Source organism: Sinohyriopsis cumingii, chromosome 6 (assembly GCF_028554795.1).
Source record: "Sinohyriopsis cumingii isolate HCF-2022 chromosome 6, ASM2855479v2, whole genome shotgun sequence".
In the NCBI taxonomy this organism is placed as follows: Eukaryota; Metazoa; Mollusca; class Bivalvia; order Unionida; family Unionidae; genus Sinohyriopsis; species Sinohyriopsis cumingii.
The window spans coordinates 126027012-126053353 of NC_142966.1; the positions used below are offsets into that span (position 1 = coordinate 126027012).

Sequence of the window (26342 nt, forward strand, 5' to 3'; positions counted from 1 at the left end):
GATCTTGGTCAGTATCGTGATCATATTATACAGACATTTCGTTCCACCCAACTGAGACCAGCATTTCATTTCGCTCATTTCGCTCATCTGCAGTTTGCTCGATACTTTTAGCTAACAGACTTGACCTTATCTGTTACTTTTGCTCCCATTCTGATTTCATTAATCTTAATATGAAACAAGAATCGGAAGTATATTTTTCTAAGAAAACGTTTAATTAAGTATTCATGATGCACTGTCAGTACGCTTCGGCCTATCAGATGATACGAGTGTGTTTGCGGCCCCGACCTAAGGATAAGCCTGATTGTATTTCTCTTTGTATAAAACACTCGAATGCAGTGTTGTGGTGTCATTAATGTTTATAATACGGCTAGCGTATAGCGCTTTTAATATCGCATCAGTTAACATTCTATCGGACAAGCGTTAAAATGGAGATAGGCGGCACGTCAGTGCAAAAGCTGAATTGCCTGCCTTCCCCACCAAGGGCGCACTCCACTTTGGGACATGGGAAGGATCAGATTCAGGGGACGGGGATGTCCCTGGGGATTTCGGCATTTCTAAATCACACTCCGGACTTAATGAACAAACTAAACAAAGTATCATATAGTTCCCCACCACCTGTCGCCTGCAACCCAGAGAACAATGTATGCAAATTGATAGAGTACCGTTCTGCCAAAGTTGCAGCGTTCATGGTGAATGGAAAAGAACTTATTTGCCTCCCACAGGCTTTTGAACTCTTCTTGAAACATCTTGTTGGGGGATTACACACAGTGTATACAAAGCTGAAGAGACTGGACATTACACCCATTGTCTGCAATGTTGAACAGGTACGAATTCTCCGGGGCTTGGGAGCAATTCAGCCAGGTGTCAATAGGTGCAAACTTATTTCTTGTAAGGAATTTGACATTTTATACGAGGACTGCACGAATTCAAGGTAAGTAGTGTTCTGTTTTGAATTCTGGTTCACATTATCCAAATTCTAGCTCCTACTTACTCAAATGTAATTTCAGATCTTATTGAAACCCTGTCACATTTATGCAGTTGTTACATTCTTTTAACCTTGATTGGTTTTGTGGGGTTGTACTTTACGGCTAGTATATCAGTTGGAGGAAGAACCCAGGGTAAGACGACCAACCAACTCGAAGCTACTGGCACGCTTTTTCATGTGCCTACGATGATGAGAACCACATGCATTCAACCTTAAAGATGTTGTGCACGTTTCTGGTGTTAGTTTCGTAGGTTTTTACGGTACTTGTAATAATCATCCTCGGGCCGAGGAAACAATCCTACCTGGGCTGGCCTGGGTGGGTATTGAAACCGCGACCCACAGAGTACGAGTCTCACGCTCTACCAACAGAGCCACCGCACCTCATTAAGTGATTCGAAATTTTGACAATATATTGAAAGAATTCTTTCATATTAGATTTATTTACCGTGGAATTCCACGTAGTACGTGTGTCTGCGATGAAATAAATCATATTAGATCAAGAAGAAAGAATGAGGTTTTCTTTGGCTTTGCTGTTGTACCTAATCAGGGAAGAAGGCAGTGTTATTTGCTGTTGTACCTAATTAGAGAAGAGGGCAGTGTTAATTGCTGTTGTACCTAACCAAGGAAGAGTGCAGTGTTAATTGCTGTTGTACCTAATCAGAGAAGAGGGCAGTTTTAACTGCTGTTGTACCTAACCAGGGAAGAAGGCAGTTTTATTTGCTATTGTACCTCCATATCAGCGAAGATGGCAGTGTTAATTACTGTTGTACCTAATCAGGGAAGAAGGCAGTGTTACCTGATGTTGTACCCAATCAGAGAAGAGGGCAGTGTTAATTGATGTTGTACCTCCTAATCAGGGAAGAAGGCAGTTTTATTTGCTATTGTACCTCCGTATCAGCGAAGATGGCAGTGTTAATTATTGTTGCACCTAATCTGGGAAGAGGGCAGTTTTATTTGCTTTTGTACCTCCATACCAGGGAAGAGGGCAGTGTTAATTGCTGATGTACCTAACCAGGGAAGAGGGCAGTGTTAATTTTTGTTGTACTTAACCAGAGAAGACGGCAGTGTAACTTGATATTGTACCTAACCAGGGAAGAGGGTAGTGTTAATCGCTGACAAATATTGTCACAAATCTTGCGTTAACAATTGCAGCTCAATTAAATTTACTGAATTTGAAATGCCATTTAAACTGTTAATTTTTTAAACTGTAGAGAATAATTGATATCCTTGCATTAGGTTACCTACCGATCGATATATATATATATATATATATATATATATATATATATATATATATATATATATATATATATATATATATATATATATATATATATATATATATATATATATATATATGTGTGTGTGTGTGTGTGTGTGTGTGTGTGTGTATACACACACACACACACACACACACACATATATATATATATATATATATATATATATATATATATATATATATATATATATATATTATATATATGTATATATGTATGTATATATATATATATATATTATATATATATGTATATATGTATGTATATATATATATATATATATATATATATATATGTGTGTGTGTGTATGTGTATATATATATATATATATATATATATATATATATATATATATATACACACACACACACACACACACATATATATATATATATATATATATATATATATATATATATATATATATATATATATATATATATATATATATATATATACAGCGAATCGGTCCATATGCAGGTTTATGTATAGATATACATTTTTTATTTAAACATGATATCAGTTATGCTCATCCGTTGTTGTTGTCATCGTCATTATCATTTATTATCATTATTATTATTATTATTATTATTATTATTATATGGTGTAATCAATGGAAATCTGCCATATGCCGTTACGAATCTTTATTCAAATGAAATTCAATGTCTGCGTAAGCTCGTATCACTTAAGTTCATAATATCAGGTATCATTAAAAACATAAGTAACAAATTTCATAATTTAACGATTATCGTTATCCATCAATTTTTCTTTTTATTCCTCTTATTTGTTAAATAGTATTATCAGAAGATAGTAATAGTACAAGTACTTGTATTGTTTCTGTTCCTTTGTTACTGTTATTATTATAACGAATTACATTATGACATGGGGTTTTTATTACTTATTAAATCCTCCGAAAATAATAAGTACATCAATATTAAGGCCGAATATTTTGTTTATAACTCAAAATCTATTTTCTTGCTTCGTATATGCCAATTAAGGATTTGGTATTTATTTCAAATTAATACGTACAATAATTTTTGACGATATAACTGTGAATTCATTCTGCTTCTTTTCTGAGTACAGGTTTTTGCTTGTCCGTGTTTCCAGAGAAATTTTGCAGTTATAATTGTTAATTATTAAATAATTATTATTCTGCATAATATGTTGCTAAAAGTATCGGCATAAGGGCAGCAATAAAATGAGTAAATGATACTTAGTAGGCATGACTTGATAAGTAATTATTACGTTCTGATTGGATTTTCCTTGCATTTAATATCAAATCTTCAACTTTATATGAATTTTAATATTATTGGGAGAGATTGTGTAATTGATAATGAAAGTTGTTTTTTAAAAATCCAATGAAGGCGTTTCTGTACTTAATATGAAATAACAATGTGCCAATGACTTCGTGTTTGGATGGAAAATTAAACACGAAGCATAATCGCATTCCGAAAAGCCTTTTTATATTTTTTTCTTCAATTATTGCTGGTTTAGACAGTTTAACTCACAACCAGGAAATTGTTCAGAAAAAAGAAAAACAAAATGAAAAGGAACATAGCATTTTGTCCAGTGAGTTTAGAAACGAATTGCTGATTTAAAAAAAAAATGGGGAGGGACAGATTTAATCATTGACTTTGGGAGAGGTAAATGTAAAGAAAGATACCAACTAGCTAGTCAACAATTACCATTCATACTCACGATGATAACAATTTTGCTTTCATCCGAACTTTATTATATCACTTCTGATAAATTATTACCATGTTTTATATGCAAAACACTTACCAATGAGTCCATTTATATTAACAGCGTGTTTAATTATAGTTTTCTGTTCCGCCACATTAGCGCGGAATCATTCTTGTATTTGTGTTGCATTATACAAGTACGTGTTACACTCTTTGGGATTAGGAAAGAATGTCGTATATACTTGCATATAAGTCGAACCAACTTCGAACAACTTCTATCGTCGCGTAAACAGGGTCTTAGTTGTTTGTTCTAAAGATCTGGATTTGTGCAGTCTGCATTTGGATTCGACTTATGAGCGAGTATAGACTTATATAGTAGTTTCTCGTCAAGTATGTATATTTTAAGACTATTATTTGAATTAAACAGTTTCAGTTGTCGGCAAATATGTCGCTGTTAATGAAAATAAACATTATATCACATAAAGCCTTGTTTGTAAGTTGTTTGAACTGGGTTTTTTAAAAGGCGAAAAATGCCGAGTAGCGGTTGTCATTCCTCAGGGTTTGATTTTCGATTTACAGCGTGTGCCATCAGAATTATGAAGTAAACATGAAAACAATTTGTTGGGATTTATGTCAAATCTAATAAAATAAATATCAGTAGTTATATGCATATCTCTATTTCGATTTTGCCGTAGATAGACATAAGTTTCAGATATAAATACAATACAAAATATTGAAAGATTGATCCAAAATATAAAATTTAGCGTATTATTTTTAATACCGCGATTAGCATCTAGACATGTTAAATATGATGGATATAAATACTATCTTTATATATATATATATATATATATATATATATATATATATATATATATATATATATATATATATATAGTCCGCGTGAGGTCGAGTCTCGGCCTCGGTCAGTGTGGGTATGCGAGAAAGCTTACCTGTAGCTTCCCATAGGTCAGTGGTTCATCCCAGGCTTTTCTCAGGTTCTTCCTCCACCAGCTAAACTCGCCGCCATGCATAGCCTACCATTCGCTGAAAACTTGCGTTAAACGCAAACAACAAGAAGAGTTGACTCTAACAACCGCATATTCACGAGACCCTAATTTCACACTTGCATGGCTTTTCTTACTTCACATTCGTTTGATCCATCTGAAAGCCTTTTCAAGCAGCAGCAGTAGTAGTAGTAGTATTCCCATCTTCTTGAAACCAAATCACGAAAGTATCCGTATTTTCTAGCAACACGCATTCAAGCACGTCAGCTAGATTATTCTAAAGCGTTGGTGACTACTGGTTCAAACAACGAATTACGGGGGAAATGTACCATTTCAAATAATACAATTTATCCATGACATCATACTATACATAAGCAAACATTGTGTAAGTGATGTTTTCATTAGGTTTGAATATGGAAGTTTGTATTGGTTTTCTTGATGAACTTATTCTCTCACACTCGTGGATTAAACTAGGACGTATTACTCCGCGTTCATTGCCAGGGAATAATATTCATCTTACAATTTCAGACTGCAGTGTTTTAAGACGCGGAAAATTTACTTGTTCGCAGACAACTAACTTGCACAAACTTGCTTGACAAGAGGCACAAATGTCCAACTCGGACAAAGTCGACAATAGATTTGCACAACTCTGTACAATACATTAGTTCTTTTACAGTGTCACCAGAAAATCGTTACTTTGTGTTTGACTGGATGGTGTTTATTGTTATAATTAATTGTTATCTAACTGTTATCTAATTAAAGGTGGCGAGGAAGATCAAAAGATTTTAATTCATGTACGTCACCGTAAAATCATAGATAGACAGAGTAATTATAACTAGATACATCTCCCATTATCGTCGAAATGATTTCTAATTTCGGTCACTTGACTCCGTAATGATCTTACAAAATCATGGTAAGCTACAGAAAGAGACGTCATCACTGGCTTCCAGTAGATCAAAAATTGTATTAAAATCGTGATGCTATCGAAAGAATTCCATTACAAAATTCTTGTTCGGATATCAGTATGCCTTTTATTTAGAATTGCCCTGTCGACTTAATGATAGTTTTAAACTCCTGTGTTATATATATATATATATATATATATATATATATATATATATATATATATATATATATATATATATATATATATATATATATATATATATATATATATATATATATATACGCCCAGATAGTTTGAAACACACACTGTGCAAATGTGTTTATGCCCAGATAGTTTGAATCACGCTGTGGCCTAGTGGTTAGAGCGTCCGCCTCGGATGCGGGAGGTCGTGGGTTCGATCCCCGGCTGAGTCATACCAAAGACTTACAAAAATGGTACTAACAGCTGCCTCGCTGGGCGTTCAGCATTAAGAGGTTAGTGTTAGGAATGGTCGGCATGGTGTCAGGATAATGTGACTGGGTGGGACATCATGATATTTGTCTGCGGCATCATACCCCAGTGCTAGACATCACTATAAACTGTCACATTGCAGACATCATAGCGATATGACTGAAAAATTGTTAAAGCTACGTTAAAAATCCAAATTACATCACATCACAACACCATATAGTTTGAAACACATTGTGTAAATGTATTTACGCCCAGATAGTCTGAAACACACTTTGTGGAATGTGTTTACGCCCTTTTAGTTATAAACTCTTTTATAATACACGTGTTTACACCCAGATAATTCGAAATGCTCATAGCCTATTTATGTTTACGTCCAAATAGTTTGAAACACTCACAGTATACGTGTTTAAGCCCAGATAGTTTTAAATACACGTGTTTACTCCCAAATCGTTTGAAACACTCGTGGTAAGTACTTGTTTACGCCCAAATAATTTGAAAAAGTATGTATGTGTTTACGCTCAAATAGTTTGAAACGCACATATTGTATGCGTTTACGCTCATATAATTTTAAACTCTTATAGAATACATGTGTTTACACCCGGATAGTTTGAAACACTCATTGCATAGGTGTATTTACGCTCAGATAGTTTGAAACTCCAGATAGTTTTTAACTCTTATGGTATATATGTGTTTACGCTCAGGAATATAAGTAAAGGCAGTCAAAATATAGGTGGACAAATGAATATTCATTCTTCACTTACCTGCTTACTAAGCCTCCCTCTTACCTGTCTCCTTTCTTAATTATCTACCTACATGTTTGACTTGTATTTACCTATCCACTATATTACCCTACCTAACACCTTCGTTCTTACTTACCAGTTTATCTATTCAGCTTGGTTACATACATACTAATCAAATCCCTTATCTATATGATTTTCTTTACTCAATATACAGACGTACTAATTTTGATAAATATCAATGCGCGACCGATCGTCGGATGTAATAGAAGTTCACATGCCGTATATCACCTATCCACTCTAATATTGTACCTTTATACTACATCTTTCTACCCACTTATTTATTTACGTCACTTCCTGATCCATGTTCTCCACCCTCCTGTACTTCCTCACCTATCCAACATCAATGCATTGTTCACGATACTGAGAACATCCTCAATAACTCAGGTCTCTCTCTCTCTCTCTCTGTCTCTCTGTCTCTCTCTATATATATATATATATAGATGTGTCGTGATAGAATTTCTTACCTCTGAAAATCATTCTGTTGGTCGAGGAACAATCATTAAGTCAAGTATCCGTGTCGATTGTGTTTGAGGGCGAACGTACTTTGATGCATGACTGGTTGTGAATTGCTACTAACGGGAAATCATTCATATCACCCCTCTATCTCTCTCACACTCATCGCTATATCTCTTGAAAAAAAGTCAGACACAATAAACATCGGCTTTAAAGGAGAGAAGTCATTGCTCTGAATTCCAGGACAAACAATGTTTGGATAAAATCCAGAACTAACTTTATTTTATATTTTCTTTTAAGCAAGGTACACAATAAGACAAAATATCACAACATGTTTTGGTAACTAAGCTAGAGTTAGGATCTCTCATATGTGTGATAAGCTCTCTCTCTCTCTCTCTCTCTCTCTCTGAGGTACCGGGTAAGGGTAACAGAGTCGTTTAGCTTTGCAGCTTATCGCCCTCTGTCCGCGTGGGTACAGAACTACGAGCTCAGCCAACGTGGGTATGTGGAAATGTGGAAAAAGCTTGCAGTAGCTTCCGTGAGTCGATGCATCTTCTCGGCATTCTCCCGGGCTCTTCCTCCACCCAATATACTGGCCACCATGTATAAACTATCATGTGTTGAAAAATTACTTTAAATCCATAGCAACAGCAACATCTTCCTCCCTCCTCTCTCTCTCTCTCTCTCTCTCTCTCTCTCTCTCACATGCGTCCGTAAAGTTCAAGTCCTGTTGTTGTCTTTTTCAAATATATCAGGGACATACGTTTCGTCTAGCAAGCAAACGTGCTCTGATGACATAGATACAGTTTAAACTGCAATACTGGAACTTAGTATGTGCGTCTTACTCGAAAGCAATCTCCTTCCACCCGAAATAGACGATTGTCACTTACTTTTCTTGTTCCAGTCTATCGTGGTGTTTATCCATGACAGAGTAATTTTCCCAGTCAACGCTGTACGTATATTATGCATCCATTCAATGTAGTAACAAAGGTTACTGTGATCTATATGTGTACGTTCCAACGACAATTTGGCTGTTGGGTTTTAATATTGACCTCTGAACAGTAAGTATAGCAACAAAATGTCAAAATGTATGAGAATGAAAAGAAAACAAAATCCCTATACACGCAGATCTAATAAGGCTAAGTAATCCAGTAAGCGGGAAACTTCTTGGAGACGTAGCTTCGTAGATATTGCTACTTCTCTTCCATAACACATTTTATATCATTATCGAAATTGCGTCGTGAGCAGGAAAGTCCAGAAACATGATATGAATTAATAATCTCAACAGACTTCATTGTATAATAGATTCGGCTGTTACACCGTGGTCGACTCAGCTGGTGATACCACGTGCAGCTAACTAGACCAAAATAAATTTTGCCTCGCCGAACGTTTGTTAGCGGCGACTGGGAAAACGAGAGTAAATCATTGGATACCGACAGAGGGTTTGGTAAAGTCTGCACAGGGTACCTCGCTTGCCATTTACTTATCTCGATGTATGGTGACAGTTCCTCTCCACAGACTTGCATCATATTGATCCGAACATCATCATGTAGAAAAAGGCAATCTATAATATAGGTATAATCATATGAGGATGATGCAATAAAATTGTGAAATATTAATAAACTTACAAGTGAAGAATTTTTATTCACCCGTTTAACCCGTTTAACCGGTATTCTGCAAAATATTTTTTGTTAAATTTAGAAGCTCAATCCCTCCAATGTATAACATTAACAAATCGCTAGCATTCTTCTGAGTATGTCATATACATTGAGTGTCAGAAATTACGGGTGCCAAGGGTCTTAAGCACTCGTCTTTACCAATAACTGCCATCTCATCTCTGTCCAGGTGGGTTCGCGTCTCCGGTTCTCCCTCCAACAGTTGTACTGGCAGCCATGTGTATGTATGTATGTATGTATGTATGTATGTATGTATGTATGTATGTATGTATGTATGTATGTATGTATGTATGTATGTGTACTGTTCCATGCCATCAGTGACCTTGACATTGGCATCTACATTAGGTATCGCCTGGATGGATCAGTGTTTGATCTCCGTCGCCTAGCTGCAAAAACAAAGACGCTAGAAAGACTCATCATTGAAGCACTCTTTGCAGATGACTGTGCCCTCATGGCCCATGAAGAGACTCACCTACAGGCAATCATGGACAGATTCTCTGAAGCCTCCAACTTATTTGGACTCACAATCAGCCTAAGAAAGACAGAAGTCCTCTTCCAGCCCGCCCCAACCACTGTCCCCTCACAACCCTGTATCACCATTGGCGACACGCAGCTGAAGAATGTGGACAGTTTCAAATACCTTGGCAGTACAATATCTAGTGACGGCTACCTGAACAAAGAAATCACTGCGAGGATCCAAAAAGCCAGTCAAGCACTCGGACGAATTCGAACCAAGGTTTTGCAGCACAAGGACATACGCCTGTCAACAAAGATGAAAGTGTACAATGCAGTTGTCCTCACGTCTCTCTTGTATGGCTGTGAAACGTGGACACTCTACCGAAGACATATCAGTCAGTTGGAACAATTCCACCAGCGCTCCCTGAGATCCATTATGCGGATCAAGTGGCAGGACCGAATCACCAACCAGGAAGTCCTTGACAGAGCCAGCACAACAAGCATCGAAGCCAAACTAATCCAGGCCCAGTTTCGTTGGACTGGCCATGTCATCCGCATGGATCAAAGCAGAATCCCAAAGCAGTTGTTCTATGGCGAGCTAGCCCAGGGAAACCGAAACCAAGGCCGCCCTCATAAGAGGTACAAAGACAACCTCAAGATGAACATCAAATGGACAGACCTCCAACCCCGCCAGCTCGAGCTCGCTGCCTTAGACAGAAGCCATTGGCGAGCGCTGACCAGAAAAGCCTGTTACACCTTTGAGGATGACCGCCGCCAGCGTCTTGCTGCAACTCGGGAGAAACGTCACAGAACTGTATTACAAATACCACCAACCACCGGTGTCCCATGCCCCACCTGCAACCGCCTGTGTACATCAGAATTTGGACTCAGGAGCCACATGCGCGTCCACCGTTGAATGAGATCGCACAACTTGTCTTCCTCGACTCGAGAGACTACCATTATATATATATCTGTGTGTGTGTGTGTATAATGGCATTAAACTCACAAGAACAACATGAGATATTCCAGACGATAGCGATACGAAATGATGATTCATTCAAATAATGTGTTTTGTCACAAGAATTAGATCCTTACGTCACCAACTCCGTAAAGATGTACCCGTAGTCACATGCTTGAATTGATTGGTTTGTGGTCAAGTAATGGAAGGAATGCTTTTACAAGCAAGTTAATTAAGCAACAGGCAGTATTGACCAAAAAAAATTACACTGGTGTTGAAAATTTACAATTCCAGACAAGAGTGTAAATTAGGTTGCAGGAACCCACTTTGACTTGTGTGATTTAACATGAGATTGATGGTAAATATAAATACACATGATTTTATTATGCAGCAAATAGCACATTAAATTCAGAGTGGGCAAATATGACAAACATACATTTGTTCATTTTATCTAGAACCCTTAATTATACTCATTTCCGGTATTTGATAGCTTTTAACATTTCACGCACACGGGAATAGAAATGAACCCGGATTAATATACAGATGCGAACTGTGCAGCGATGGCAGGAATGTTGTTCCCTAAATTTTCACATATTTCATAGAAAGGCTGTCATCTATGGAATATAGTTACGTTTCATTTGCCTCAAAATGATGTAAGATATACTTATTCCATCGGTTTCGATTTTACACGCTGATATTTCATTGATGAACAGCGAAAGATGAATTTTATATATTGACATATTGTCCAGATTATCTTCATTATGCTGCATTTGTTTACTAAATAAATTTTATTTTACGTCCATTTGTCTGAATCTCTCTCTCTCTCTCTCTCTCTCTCATGATTTTAATTTATCTACCTTCCTCCCTTCCTTACTGTACGTATCAATCTAATTTGTCTGCGTACACGTGTTTCTTGTTTTAATTCACTTGTTTTCTTTGTTTCTTTCTTTCTATTTTATTGTACATACTAAACACTGACCCACATCATGAGGCAAGACACCTGAGTGCATGACTGAGATTTTGATATATACTTCGCGAATGAAAATCACGTTGAACTGTCTCGTATTTAAAGGGTGGTGCTGATACATTGTATCATACGTACAATAGGAATCCATTACTCAGATAAGGATAGATGGCGCTATTTCGGCAAATTTCTACTCGGAATGCCCCTTCCGCACCAGCATTTAATGGAGCTTATTCTTGCAGAGATAACATATCTGCGTGCAACATAACCTATCAAAACTCATATTGTTATGGTATATTTCTAGTGGAGGTTTCCGGTCCCTCTTTTGCATTTTTCCGTTCGGACTTGTATAATATATTATAGAGAGGATGTATTCTTCATAGCAATGCTATGTACGAATTCTTACATGAAAATAAACTAACGAATTCGATTATGTGAATCTCCATTAATTATAGAACCTATATGACCCAGTCATGCGTTCCTAAATGAGTCCGACGGTCTGCACTAGCATTTATGATCAGCGAATGCATCACATAATAAGTGATGTCATCTTAAATATTAACTAACAAAAAAGCTCTAAGGACTGCCATTTTTGAATAGGTGATTGACAAGTTTTATTTTCGTTTCTTCAAATGTAATGATAAATACAAACCTTAAATATTAGTATAGCTAACATGTCTCACTTAAGTATTGCAGTGTATATTCCACTGACGTCATATGTTGAGGCTCGACTATTTAGACGAGAATTAGGGTTTGGTCTAAGATTAACTATCTAGGAATTTGAATCATTTTAATATGCCTAATTAGCATGAATACTTCATGTTCTTCTTTCCTTGACATAACGATTCATTTGCATTAAGGGCTTGCACTGACAAAATCGTATTAAAATTATACTAAAATGTTGCAAACTTGCACAATATTTTTCAAATCCGATTTAATCGAACTGTTTGCCTTTGGTAAACTGACCAACACATTTCCTGATTTTTACACACTGAAGGAGATCGATTTCAGAATAAAATAGTAGTATGTTGCACCTTCATTTTTAAATTGCAGCGCCGCACAGAATGAGGACTGGGTGTTTGATTTTTAGTTTTGTTTTATGTAAAAACATAAAATGTGTTTGTTCAGGTATTCAGCCATGCCACGTAATGACTATTAAAGTGAAGCACGATAGAGGTTGCTGTGAGTGTTCTTTTATCTCTTGATCTGGTTAACACAAGACTCTCACACTTCGAAAATGTTCACTTCGTCGTAAATCTATGAAACCCTATTAATATTTTGGGGATCAAAACGAAGCACGGATAATGACAAAGGTGTAAATCAAGGATTCATGTCTTCAGCCATCAATAAGTAATCTCAGCCGTCTCAAACTTAATTCTGAAGTTGGTTAGGATAAGAAAATAGAGCACGGTGGACACCGAAATACCAGTAGTAGCGAGAAAGAGAGAGAGATACATGGCTTTGATAACGTTAATTCTTACAAGTCTGGTCATATGCTTTGTGGCTACTGAGCTAATCGGAATACGGTATGCAGTCTAGTTAGTCTGGTGAAGGCGAAAGATCATAAAAGATTTATCAGTTTTAAACCGCATTTAATTTTGACTAAAAATAACTTTACGTGTAAATCAGACCAGAGTACCCCCATAATTCATATTTTAAATGGAGCAAACACTTCGTATATACTTCCACGTTTGCTTTGGTAAATATTGTTTAAAATATGGTCTCTCATCGCTATTTATGGAATAAGTAGAACCATATAAGGTTTATTGGTTCGTAAATTTTTAAGTGTCCTTTGAGTAGATCCAAAAATAAAAACTTTACAACCTCTTTTCTGTCTTCCTTGAAAATCTTTTGATAATTTATATAAAAATATTTCAACTGATTTGGTCTTCCGGGAAGCTACGTTTCTTTGATTAAATAAACGACCTCTCTAGTAGTAATGTTTGGCGTTTCTTTCCAAAATTTTGCAAAACAATGCGGTAACTTGTCAGTAAATATGTAATGTTGGACTTGTATAATTTAGAAAATGTTCTGAATTTTACATCCGTCTAATGTGACAAATTGTTATGGTTGATAATTGTGATGTTTGATCTGAGTGCAAATTCGTCAAAGTGCTTTATAATAAGTACGAAACAATCAGGACGTTTCAGGGAATAAGCTTTCTTTACACTTCGATGATTAGAATTTTGCTATGGAGACATCGGAATATAGGGAAGCTTCCGGGACTTTGCCCCATGCCTCTACCGGTTTCCCGTCTCACAGACCCCTCGCCGACTTGTTTACGTTCTCCCTAAACGATACTAAACAACATTTCTGAATTCGCCCCAGCTTACTTAATACCACAGAAGGAAAAAAGAGAAGTGAAAAATAGAAAAGATATAAACCTGAATGTTCACATACCATGATCCGCCCAATTCTGCCTGGCCCAGAGAAGAGGGCATTATATGTCTTGGCCAGATATTCGAATCAACTATACAAAACATGTTTTCATCCATGCTGAACAATGCTACAGGATAGCTTTGAAAATCTTCTGCTAGCGGCGATAAAACCCAAAATTTATCGATGTCAGCTCGTGCTGGACAATAAATTTCCGCCCAAATAACATAAATACTTCTTTTCTCTTTGCCGCAGCTGCCACATGCTACTGGAGGTATTGTGTTACGTACATGACTGCAGTGTTGGAATCACGACTTACATTGGATAGGTTCAGGTGTAACGGGGAAGGGGGGGGGGAGGGCTGCATGTTCATTAAATAACAATTCTGAAAGTAATGCAAACCAAAAGGCTTTATCTAATTCGAAAATGAATATTTGTGATTTAATATAACAAAAAAATGATCCTTGAATCAGTGAATCCATTTAATCAGCTAACCCCACTGCAGTTTGGAAAAGATTCTCTTAATGGAATTCGTCTTTACATTTGCTGCCGACCAAAATGTTGTAAACGATACTGCCAGCATTTATTTCTCTTTTAAAACGCCAACATTATACCTGTAAAGCAAGACATATCCGCTTTGCTAGAATTACATATAGCTCAGAGGTAAATCATATAGTTTTCTATTAGAATAAAATCGAGTATGTTGTTGTTGTTGTTGTAGGGTTTAACGCCACTTTTCAGCACAAGATAGGCCATACATGGCGGCCAGTATTAATGGTGGAGGAAGAACCCGGAAAAACCCCGGAAAGAACCACCGACCCACGAGAAGCTACTGGCAAGCTTTCTCACATAACCACATTAGCCGAATCCGAGACTGGAACCAGCGCAGACATAGGTGAGATGGCAGTGATCCGTAACGGAGAGCGCTTTAGAACACTCGGCCACTCGGGGCCCCTGTATGTATGTATGTATGTATGTATGTATAGACTTCATTGTGCCAACTAAAAGTTATGTTTTTATAAGTAACACATTTTATTTATGCACTATTCTAATGCGATCAGTTCGATTGTCCATTTGATTCAAGATATATACTTCTCTAAATCCAGCTATTTGTTTTTATGCATGTGTGTGCTATTGCAGATTAAAATTTGAATGAAATTCCGATATTTTCCAGGACACAATAGGTCGAGGGGAAAATGAATGAAATACATTCATAACATATCTCTACTTTTACCACTGTGTCATATAAACCTATCCATAATATATTCCATAATATATTATCACTTTTACCACCGTGCCATACAAACTTATCCATAACATATTATCACTTTTACCACCGTGCCATATAAACCTATCCATAACATATTACCACTTTTACCACTGTTCCATACAAACTTATCCATAACATATTATCACTTTTACCACCGTGCCATATAAACCTATCCATAACATATTACCACTTTTACCACTGTGCCATACAAACTTATCCATAACATATTACCACTTTTACCACCGTGCCATACAAACTTATCCATAACATATTATCACTTTTACCACCGTGCCATATAAATCTATCCATAACATATTACCACTTTTACCACCGTGCCATACAAACTTATCCATAACATATTACCACTTTTACCACCGTGCCATACAAACTTATCCATAACATATTACCACTTTTACCACTTTGCCATACAAACTTATCCATAACATATTACCACTTTTACCACTGTGCCATATAAACCTATCCATAACATATTACCACTTTTACCAGCGTGCCATATAAACATATCCATAACATGTCACTACTTTTACCACTGTGGCATATAATACTTTTTATGGTTATAATCCAACCGTACGCTATGGCACGGAACTTTTTTTAAACACAAAATTGGATTTGATTCTTTCTACTGTCATGTGACATACCAATTATCATCATTTTAATTTGAATCAAATGTGCACATGCATTTATTTAATTTTCAAACGATGTATCAATACTGTATTGTGAACAAATGGTTACTTCATGCAACTTAAGCTTTCTTGATTAGAAAATAGTATTTGTATCATTCGTATCGTCAAAGCTAGGCAAGGTTCCGATATGTTAACCCTATCTACACCTTGACGTATTGAGCAGATATCCTTGGCGTATCGAGCAGATATGTATGTGCTTCTGATTTGTGAATTTCAATCGATGCCGCGGCAGGCCACCGCATCCAGTCAAAATTAAGATGTTCAAATCTGAACACTGTACATACATGATCGAGAACAAGGGAGCACGCAAATTGAATGGCCTGTTAAATAAGCAATTTTCCACTGCCAGTCCGTGTTTGCACAAATATATTTCACTCAAATACTCATTTAATGGCTTCCCTCTGGTATTCTTTCAATGTTAAACTTACAAGGTATCCTTTTTAGATAACTTGCCTCCACCATTTTCGGCCGATGTACCATGCACCGTCACATGCTATTGGTGTGGAGGCATTACATACTAAAGTAGAAGACACATAAAATCCAATAGATGTCACTAGGACAAGGCACTAAAATATCTGTTCAATCCAGATAGATAGAGTTATCATATTGGAACCTTGGCAAGCGAAGATAACGTATCATATATATATATATATATATATATATATATATATATATATATATATATATATATATATATATATATATATATATATATATATATATATATATATATATATATATATATATATATATATATATATATATATATATATATATATATATATATATATATTTGTTATAAAAATCTTTATTTAATAATAATAATAATAATAATAATAATAATAATAATAATAATAAATAAATAAATAAATAAATAGTTTGACTATATCGCAATTGTCCTGGTGCTGCCACGATTACATAGCAACGCACTGAACACAATAATACTGTTTAGAACACAAGATGAATATTTGCCTTGTTAGAGGCCAGAATATATGAAGTGTTTGGATAAAAATAGTTCTAAAAAAGACTCTCGTTCGATGCATCGGTTTATATCATCCATCATGGAAGTTGGACAAGTTTTTAGTATGGATGCAAAAATATTATCAGCAAAGCCTTGTGCGAAGTAAAGACTCTTCAAACAGAATTTTCATCCAAAATGGACTGGTTGCTACTGCTACAAATGTGCAGAAGAGGCTTAGTGACATTTCAAAATGGTAAACGCTATGTATTTTGAGAAACTGTATTAATGAGTAGTTCTCGTGTTAAGCATATGCATTGAAATAGTTTTGCTACCGTATAAACTCAGATATAAGATGAGTCAAACTGCAAATAAAAAATATCCTAGTCTGATGCAACTTAGTACGCCTGCAGATCAGGGTCTACGTTGTTTATTCTACTGATTACTCTTAACAAAACGAACAGACCGGAAATGCCGGTGCATCAAGCGACAACAGATATGGTCTGTTCAGTTTGCAGTTGGACTCGCTTTATAAGCGGGTACATAGGGTATTTGAAATCTGTAAAATGGAAAGACAATAGTAACCCAAAGATAATAATATATGATTACATCGTTCCTGTTTCGTGCATTTATTCAGTTCTACCGACCTACCTATCTACACGTCTACCACTAATCCCCCAAAAAGAACCTATCGCCTAACAACCTACCTACGTTCTAGCTGCCCAACGTACTTACCAACCAATCAACTAACAATCCAATAATGTGATTCGGATACACCTTCAGATATTTAATACACTTTAAATATAAAACGATAGGAAACATTCTGTTGTTGCATTTGACAAGTTAACCAAACCTTTGTATATCCACCACATGCATCTGAGGTCAAGTATTCTGAGGAAATGAATGTGTAATTTTTGTATATATTTTGTTTACTCCAAATTAAATTGATAAAACGTCTACTTTGATAAAGAACCCAATTTTGACGTCCGCGTAACATATACACGTCAATAAGACTCTAATTTAAACCAGGTTTAAACCCAGATCAGGGTATATTACGGCCTGTGAAATCATAGATAACCTTCTTTTCATTATTATGTATCTGATTGAGGCGTAGAGACATCATGGGAAAACATCCCTTCTTACCAGATAGGAACATACGGTTTGCCGTATGAATTGCCTTCCATTTTCTTGTTTTGATCAACTCCCGTAATCTGACCCGCAATGACGGGAAGATAAAGGACAAGGCCCTCGGAAGTTGTCATATTACCGACACCAGGCTGTTTTGTAATTACTGTAATCCTCGGCAAATACGAGAAGATGGTATAAATAACCAATGCAGATAATAAAAGATACGTGTGAGCCAATAAAAATTTCAAATTTATTTCAACCGGTCAACATATTATCAATACGTTCTGGCAATAGTGCTTTCTTTGCTATATTGTAATGAGTTTTATTTATAGGATTGCGATGATATATTGCACAAATAGCAACGTTTCTAACCAACGTCTTTCCATTTGATATTTACCCTTGCAAACATGGTCATCTCTCGCCGCGGGAGCGGGAAACTAATCCCACCAACAGCTGGTGTTCAAAGGCCTCGAACTAATGATGTTATTGTTTTGAAACATTTAATCGAAATTTCAGTTCATTTAGTTCTGTGGGAATGTATAGTTTGATATTCAGTGTTACTCAGACAGGTAGTGATTTAGAAATGTAAAGGCGGAGTACTAACGAAGTCATGGTTTTACTCTTAGTGATGGTTCTGCTATTTGAAGTAATAACATTTTAGTGGGTTATTTAAGAAAAAATAACTGAAGTTTGGAAAAGAAAATAGTGTTGTGCAAAATGTGAAGTTTCCGAGAGCAGTCTGGTGACTTGATAAACAAACATCAAAGATGCAGCACTTGAGCTGAAATCATTCCGCCCCATAGAAAAAGAATCTCTCTCTCTCTCTCTCTCTTTTGCGGGAAACAAGACCTTATATTTGCAAAAAGACAAAATATCAGAGAAGCAGACACAGTGGTAAATAAGCATACGTAATGTTAAGAAAGCAAAGACTATAATTTCACTTGGTGAGTGGTTTAAAGTGCTCGCCTTTAACAATCACTGTCATCTCATCTCAACGAGGGTTATAGTCTCGGGCTCGGCCAGTATAGGTATGTGAGAAAGCTTGGCAGTAGCGTACCGTGGTCAGTGGTTCTTAACGGGGATTTCCAGGTTCCTCCTCCAATAGTTATACCGACCATCATATATAACCAAAAAATCTAACGCTGAAAATGGCGTTAAACCTAAAAGAAACAACCACATTAAAGGAATCAGTCTTCCCAATCATCGTTTAAAGCCTTTTCTTTTCTTTAAATGGTCACAAAGAGGCAACGTAAACATCGAATAAAGTACATCAACGGAAGGCATTCGTTCTCCCTCTGTCTTGTCGGTCATCGTGCAGTTGTTAGGACAGTTAAATTATCTTCGCTATCCAAGGTTTCCGATATGCTAACCCTATCTACAAACATGGTTAGCATATCAGAACCTCGGCTAGCATAGATGCTGTTATATATATTATTTTTTTTTAAATTTTAGTTAGAAATGTAAGCACAAATTTCTTAAATGTTATTAATATTACAGTAATGATAAGATTATGTGTGACGAGTTAAATCATTCTGATTCCCGTGTAAATTGACGATTTAATTCATTCTTTTTCCATTGTAAACCGACGAGTTAGATCGTTTTGTTTCCAATATAAACTGTGGAGTTAAATCACTATGATGCCCATGTAAACTGACGAGTTAATTCATTCTTTTTTCATTGTAAACCGACGAGTTAGATCGTTTTGTTTCCCATATAAACTGTGGAGTTAAATCACTATGATGCCCATGTAAACTGACGAGTTAAGTCATTAAGATTCCATGGAAACTGAAGAGCTGAATCATTATGATTCCTTGGAAATTGACAAGCTGAATCATTACGATTCCCATGTAAACTGATGAGTTAAATCATTACGATTCCCATGTAAACTGATGAGTTAAATCATTATGATTCAAATGTAAACTGATGAGTTAAATCATTAAGATTCCATGGAAACTGAAGAGTTGAATCATTATGATTCCATTAAAACTGACGAGTTAAATCATTATGAATTTCAATGGAAACTGACGATTTAAATCATTATTATTTCCATGTAAACTCGTGATTAAATAAGTTTCATATAAATAAGTATTTTCATATAAACTGATGGTTACCATGGTTACTGTTTTTTTTTACCATAATCTCATCACGAACCAATATATTTGTACCATGCTATGAAGCTTGAATTTTCTTTCTCGCTACACCAATTTGCTTATTTATAGATATTAATGTTTTGTTATTAGACTTGAATGGATTATAAATGTGTGTTCTGTTCTGTTCTGTTATTTATATAAAGATGACGGAAGGACTCACGGTACTAATTCAGTCTTCATAGTGAACCTATGTAAACACCATGATAATAAACATTCAGTAACTTTAAAATTTCTGAATGCTCATGATCAAACCTATATTTATCAGTATAGATGAAACCTTGACGACAGTTTCTGTGTAGAGAAAAGGATATGAGCCGCAGCATTTTCTGGACCTACATGTGTTTGAAATTTGTGCTTTCAATTCTGCACCAAAGAGTCAGGTGCTAATTTTCAGTAATGAGTGTTTAAAACTCCAGACTGTCAAAGGATTGAAATGCCATCAATAAAACAATGTCTCTAAAATAAATTCAGTTACAACTAGGAAAAGCTCTCAAAAGATTCTTTTACCTAGAAAATAACTTTCATTATCAACCAATCCTGGTCAGCTTAACTAATATACACTGTATTTTTCCCCATACAATTAGTACGCCTGTCCTGAATCTCTCTATTTAGAGCAGTTACATAACCACATGGATTATGGAAATTCGATTGGTTGCAATCTGATTATTTTTTTGACTTTTCAGCTTTCACTTTGACTGTCCTGGAAATTCATGCCATGTACATAAAAACTCCTAGATTCTATTCACATTTTTTACCTTCAACAGTCAGTTAGCCAACCCACCCATAAACATGGTTACATTTTAGACTGGATTCTTCATGAACCTGATGATAATATTCTAAAGTCCCACGAGCTTGTATCAGATCGCCTCTACATCATTTGCCATCTCAATGAAACAGTCCCTAACCCTCTATCTATGTTTGCTGCTAAGAGAAACCTCTATATGATAAATAGAAACAAACTAATGCATGACATCCGAGCAAACATAATATTTTAGTTTTGTTTTGAAATTTCATGGTGTTTGTTTTTGTAATCTTTCTCCTTGTATATGTTTTTATGTGATATCTAATATTGAAAACACTGAGAGCTTCTAAAAATTAGGCCTTCTTGTAGGTCCATATTATTATTATTATTAGTAGTAGTAGTAGTAGTAGTTGTTGTTGTAGTAGTAGTAGTAGTATTAGTAGTAGTAGTTGTAGTAGTAGTAGTAATAGTAATAGTAGTTGTAGTAGTAATAGTAGTTGTAGTAGTAGTAGTAGTAGTAGTATTTGTAGTAGTAGTAGTAATAGTAGTTGTAGTAGTAGTAGTAGTAGTAATAGTAGTTGTAGTAGTAGTAGTAATAGTAGTTGTAGTAGTAGTAGTAGTGTTATTCTTGTTTATCAGGTAACTATAAATTACCATATTATTTACTATATGCTTATCTACAGGAGGAAACATGGGGTGACTGTATATTTCATTGACAGTTTATTATTGAGTGCAGTGACCCGGGAAGTCTGCCTGGCATGAATGACTATAATCACAACTATATTCCATCCTTTTTAGGGTGTGCTTGGATTATTCTCGTCTTTAATTCAAACTTATACCTAATTCATAATTTTCTCTTCGCTTATGACAGTCACGTGATTATTTTGTTCTCTCCTCTCCCCCCCCCCCTTCTCTCTCTCTCTCTCTCGCTGTGACACTTATAATCGACAAGAAATATTAGTAGCTTTGAACGGAAACCACAAGATAACAACTGAATGAATCAGTCCAACCCAATCTAGAATACTCTTCATTCTACTGACTGATTCAGTCAAACACGTTCTAAATGAACTCTTTCTTCATCTAGCTGACCGATTCAATTAAACACAATCTAATGTACTCACTATCCAATCAAACACGCTCTATAGCACCCTTCGGATATCCATATGACTGAATAAAACACAATGTATAGTACCCTTCAGGGGTCTCAAACACACCACCCACGGGCCGGTTGCGGTGCGCAAGCAGCATCCTCTGGCCCGCAAAATGATTGTCGTCAGAAGGTGTCAGGAGAGTTAGCAAAGGTGATGAGGCCCTTGAGCCATCGAAAATGCCCTCATATGGCCTTCGATGTGGTTTGAATTTGAGATCCCTGGTATCTTCCATCTAGCTGACTGAATCAAACACGCTCTAGTGTACCCTTTATCCCACTCGTTATAAATAGTAAGTATTGTAACAGTTGAATTATTTCTCTGGCGGACAAATTAGTCAGAAGACCATATTTTGAAAATATTTATTGTACTTGGTGACTTTGTGTTGTTTACGATTTAAATCGCACAATAAAATATTTTACGGTATTTTTCTAGAATTGATATTCATAACACGCCCAGACGGCCATTTTGTTCATTGAAGCAAATATAATTAATATATTTAATGACATATTCTAATTCAAAAATATCATTTATATCTAATGTTTGGCTTGCGAAATTTAGGAAGGGGGTTGTCTAAGTCTATTGCACGCATGCTGGTGACTGACGAGCCCAATACGTGTGACAGACACGTCCTTCCACATATGCTGCAAGGGAATGGCTGGGTTGTGGTGGGTGCTGTCTTTTTCAAGGAGTCTTTATATCTTTTTAGAGGCGCCCCTCTATCACGGTGGCCAGTGGAAAGCTCACCATACAGTGCAATCTTTGGTAGGCGCTGACCCTCCATCCTGCCCAGCATAGCTGTATCTTCATGAGCATGGCCTCAACGCTGGTGATCCCTGCTTGTCTGAGGACTTCAGTCTTGGTGACGAAGTCACTCCAGTGGATGTTGCGGATTGCGCGGAGGCAGCGCTGATGGAAGTGTTCAAGGAGGCGGAGGTGGCGGCTGTAGGTGACCGAAGATTCGGCGCCATATAGGAGGGTGATCAGTACGACAGCTCTGTAGACACTAATCTTTGCATTTCTATTGAGACTGCCATTGTACCACACCCGTTTATAGAGTCTGCCGAAGAAGCTGTTTGCCTTGGCCAGTCTGCTGTCCATTTCTTTGTCGATCTTGGCATCAAAGGATATCACTAAGCCCAGGTAGGTGAACTGGTGGACGACATTCAGCCCTGACTGGTCAATGAAGATGCTTGGTGGCCGCTACTCTTTATTGACAGCAGGCTGGTGAAGTACCTCAGTTTTCTTTAGGTTGACCTCAAGTCCAAAGAGCAGGCATGCCTCTGCAAATCAGGATGTTACGCACTGTAAGGTGGTTTCCATGTGGGCAACAAGGGCGGCGGTGTCTTTAAAGAGAAGTTTTCTAATCAGTTTTTCCAAGGTCTTGGTGTGGGCCTGAAGTCGCCTTAAGTTGAAGAGGTTGCCATCAGTACAAAATCGAATATAGATGCCATCTTCGTCATCAAGGTCTTCTGTTGCTTTTTTTTGGAGCATCCTGCTGAAAAAAGATTGAGAACAGAATGGGGGCTATGACGCAGCCCTGTTTCACGTCATTTACAATGGGGAAGGTCTGTGACAGGTCGTTATTGTTTCTGACCTGACCAAACTGGTCTTCATGTAGTTGGATGACCATGGTAAGGCACTTTGGAGGACAGCCGAGATTTTCAAGGATTTTCCAGTCCAGTTCTGCTCACTGTGCCAAATGCCTTCGTCAGGTGTACAAATGATATGTACAGTCCTTTTGTTGTTCTCGTCATTTCTCCTGGATCTGTCTCAGGACGAACACCATGTCAACTGTGCCCTTATTGGCTCTGAGGCCACATTGACTCTATGGAGCATGTTCTTCTGCAATGGTGGGCACCAGTCTCTTCAGCTACACTCTATCAAGAATTTTGCCTACAATGGAGAGCAGCGTTATCCCACGGCAGTTTGAGCAGTCAGACCTTTCCCGCTTGTTTTTGTACAAAGTGATGATGACTGCATCTCGGAGGCCTTGTGGAAGTTTCCTTCACTGCCAGCAGCAAACGAAGAACTCGTGTAATATTGTGTGCAATGCTGGGCCTCCTCTATTCCATATCTCTGGTGGGTACCATATTTTCCTGCAGCCTTTCTACTCTTCAGCTGTTCTATGGCTTTTAGTCTCTTGCAGTGTGGGTGCCTAATCGAGTTCCATCCTTGGTGGCTGTTGTGGGGTGCGATCAATAGCTGCATCCTGGACTGTACGGCTAGTGCTGAAGATGGCGTGGAAATGCTCTGACCAGCAGTTTAGGATAGGTTACCTATCAGTGAGTAGCTCTTGGTCATCTGCACTCCGTGGGGGGGGGGCTCTGTATTTGGAAGGCATGACCATACACTGGTTTCAACGCTACATATAACCCTTTGTAGTCAAAAGCGTCAGCTTATAGCTGGGTTCTTTCTGCAAGATTTGTCCACCATTCATTTGTGCTTTCTTCTGTGAACAGGGTGGTTGAGCGAGGTGGGCATGGTATGCTGATCTCTTTTTGTCAAGCAGTTCTTGGATTTATTGGTTGTTTTCATCAAACCAGTCTTTGTTGTTCTTAGTGGTGAATCCAAGGATTTCTTCTGCAGTTTGCAAAATGGCAGCCTTGATGTGATTCCACATCTCTTCCGGAGGTAGATCAGGTGGAAAAGTGGGTCCTTCAAGTCTAGAATGCATGCTCTCTTGAAAATCTGCCTTGACGTCTGCACGTCAAAGGTTTTTCATCTGGAGCTTCCTTCTCCGGTTACCTTCTTGTTGTTTAGGACTGGGCTTGAAGAGTAAGTCGAGCTTGCTTCGGACTAGATGGTGATCTATGTGGCACTCTACACTGGGCATCACTCTGGTATGAAGTACGTCTTTTAAGTCCCTCTGGTGTACTATGATGTAATCGATTAGGTACCAATGTTTTGATCTAGGATACATCCAGGTCGTTTTCAGGCTGTCTTTCTGTTGGAATAAGGTATTTGTGAAGGTGAGCTGTAATTCTTCGCAAAATTCAAGACGTATGCGCCCATTGTCATTGCAGCCACCCACGCCATGTTTCCCAAGAACGGTTTTTCATGCTTCTGAGTCTCGGCTCATTCTGGCATTGAAATCTCAGTGGATAATTATTTGTTTTTAGCTCTTTGGTTCGCTCTTGAGAAGTATGTGCAAGTCATCGTAGAATTTATCCTTTTCAGAAGGATCTGCCTGGAGTACTGAAGCATATACACAGAAGAGTGTGGCGTGTAGCTGGTTTCCTAACGGGAGACATGGACATGATGCGGTCGTTGTGACCAGTGGCAAGATTTGTTAACTTGGTTGCAATTGAGACGTTGACCATGAAACCGACTCCAGAAAGTCGTTTTTCAGTCTTTGGTTTTCCTGACCGCTGCAGGGTGTATCAAGCGCCGAGTTCTCTCTGACTTCCCTCGTCTGAAAGGCGGACTTCGCTAAGTGCAGCAATGTCAACACCAAGGCGAGAAAGTTCGTGTGCGATTAATGCAGAGCGTCGATCTTGTCTGTTGTTGTCGGTTGAGACTAGCATTGTTCTGATGTTACAACAAGCAAGTTATAGTATTTTCCCACGATGTGAGGCATGTGGGGCATGCCTTGTTTTTTCCGTTATGTTTCGACCGGGTTGGAATATGCCCGTCATCCCCGGCAGGCCAACGGGGGTTTGGGTAAGGAGACGAGTTTTGGTTAGGCCACCTTTTCATGGCCCCTCTCCATGCAGGGAGAGCTGTGCTGTCCCTAGAAAAGGCTGATTGGTCACTCAGGCTGCTGACGGGTGATGGTGTCGTCTCCAGATCAACACCAGACAACCAAAGGCCTGAGTCGCCTGCATGTAGGATTGGGACTGTGGCTTCCAGTGACATCTTTCACCTGCCGTTTTCGCCCCTTTCTCATGGCTGCATGGCTTGATAGAGTCGAACGTAAACAGTATACAGTAGATAGTTTATTCATGCCTGCGTAATGGAGCTTTTAGGTGGAGTGCAGTCTGCGCAAACTGTCCCCATCCTTTAAACCTGGGATTCATCTGCCATGGCCCATCAGGCCAGGACGGTGATAGCGAGGTCCACAGCCCGTATGTTTTATATCGGAGTTTCACTCGCCTACGGAGATGGCCAACAATGTCTGAAGAGATCGGCCTTCTATGCTATTTCGAAACATAGCTGGTCGGTCACAGCCGCAATCGACTAATACATAGGGTGCGCCCTGATCTGTAGAGACCTTCCGCCCTAGCCGGCGACTTTCTTGTAGAAGTT

The 26342-nt window shown here is 37.5% G+C and overlaps 1 protein-coding gene across 3 annotated transcripts in view; it reads left to right on the top strand.

Annotated features, from left to right (window-relative positions):
• The first annotated feature begins 350 nt into the window (after positions 1-350).
• LOC149797903 (uncharacterized) overlaps positions 351-26342 on the top strand; it is an 83517-nt gene continuing 57525 nt past the window's right edge. For all 3 annotated transcript variants that reach the window (XR_016421914.1, XM_089962944.1, XM_089962945.1), the window contains exon 1: positions 351-931. Coding sequence is in view for 2 of the 3 variants with exons in the window: in XM_089962944.1 (XP_089819070.1) it covers positions 426-931 (506 nt within the window). In the remaining variant the exon portion in view is untranslated. The remainder of the gene's footprint in view (positions 932-26342) is intronic.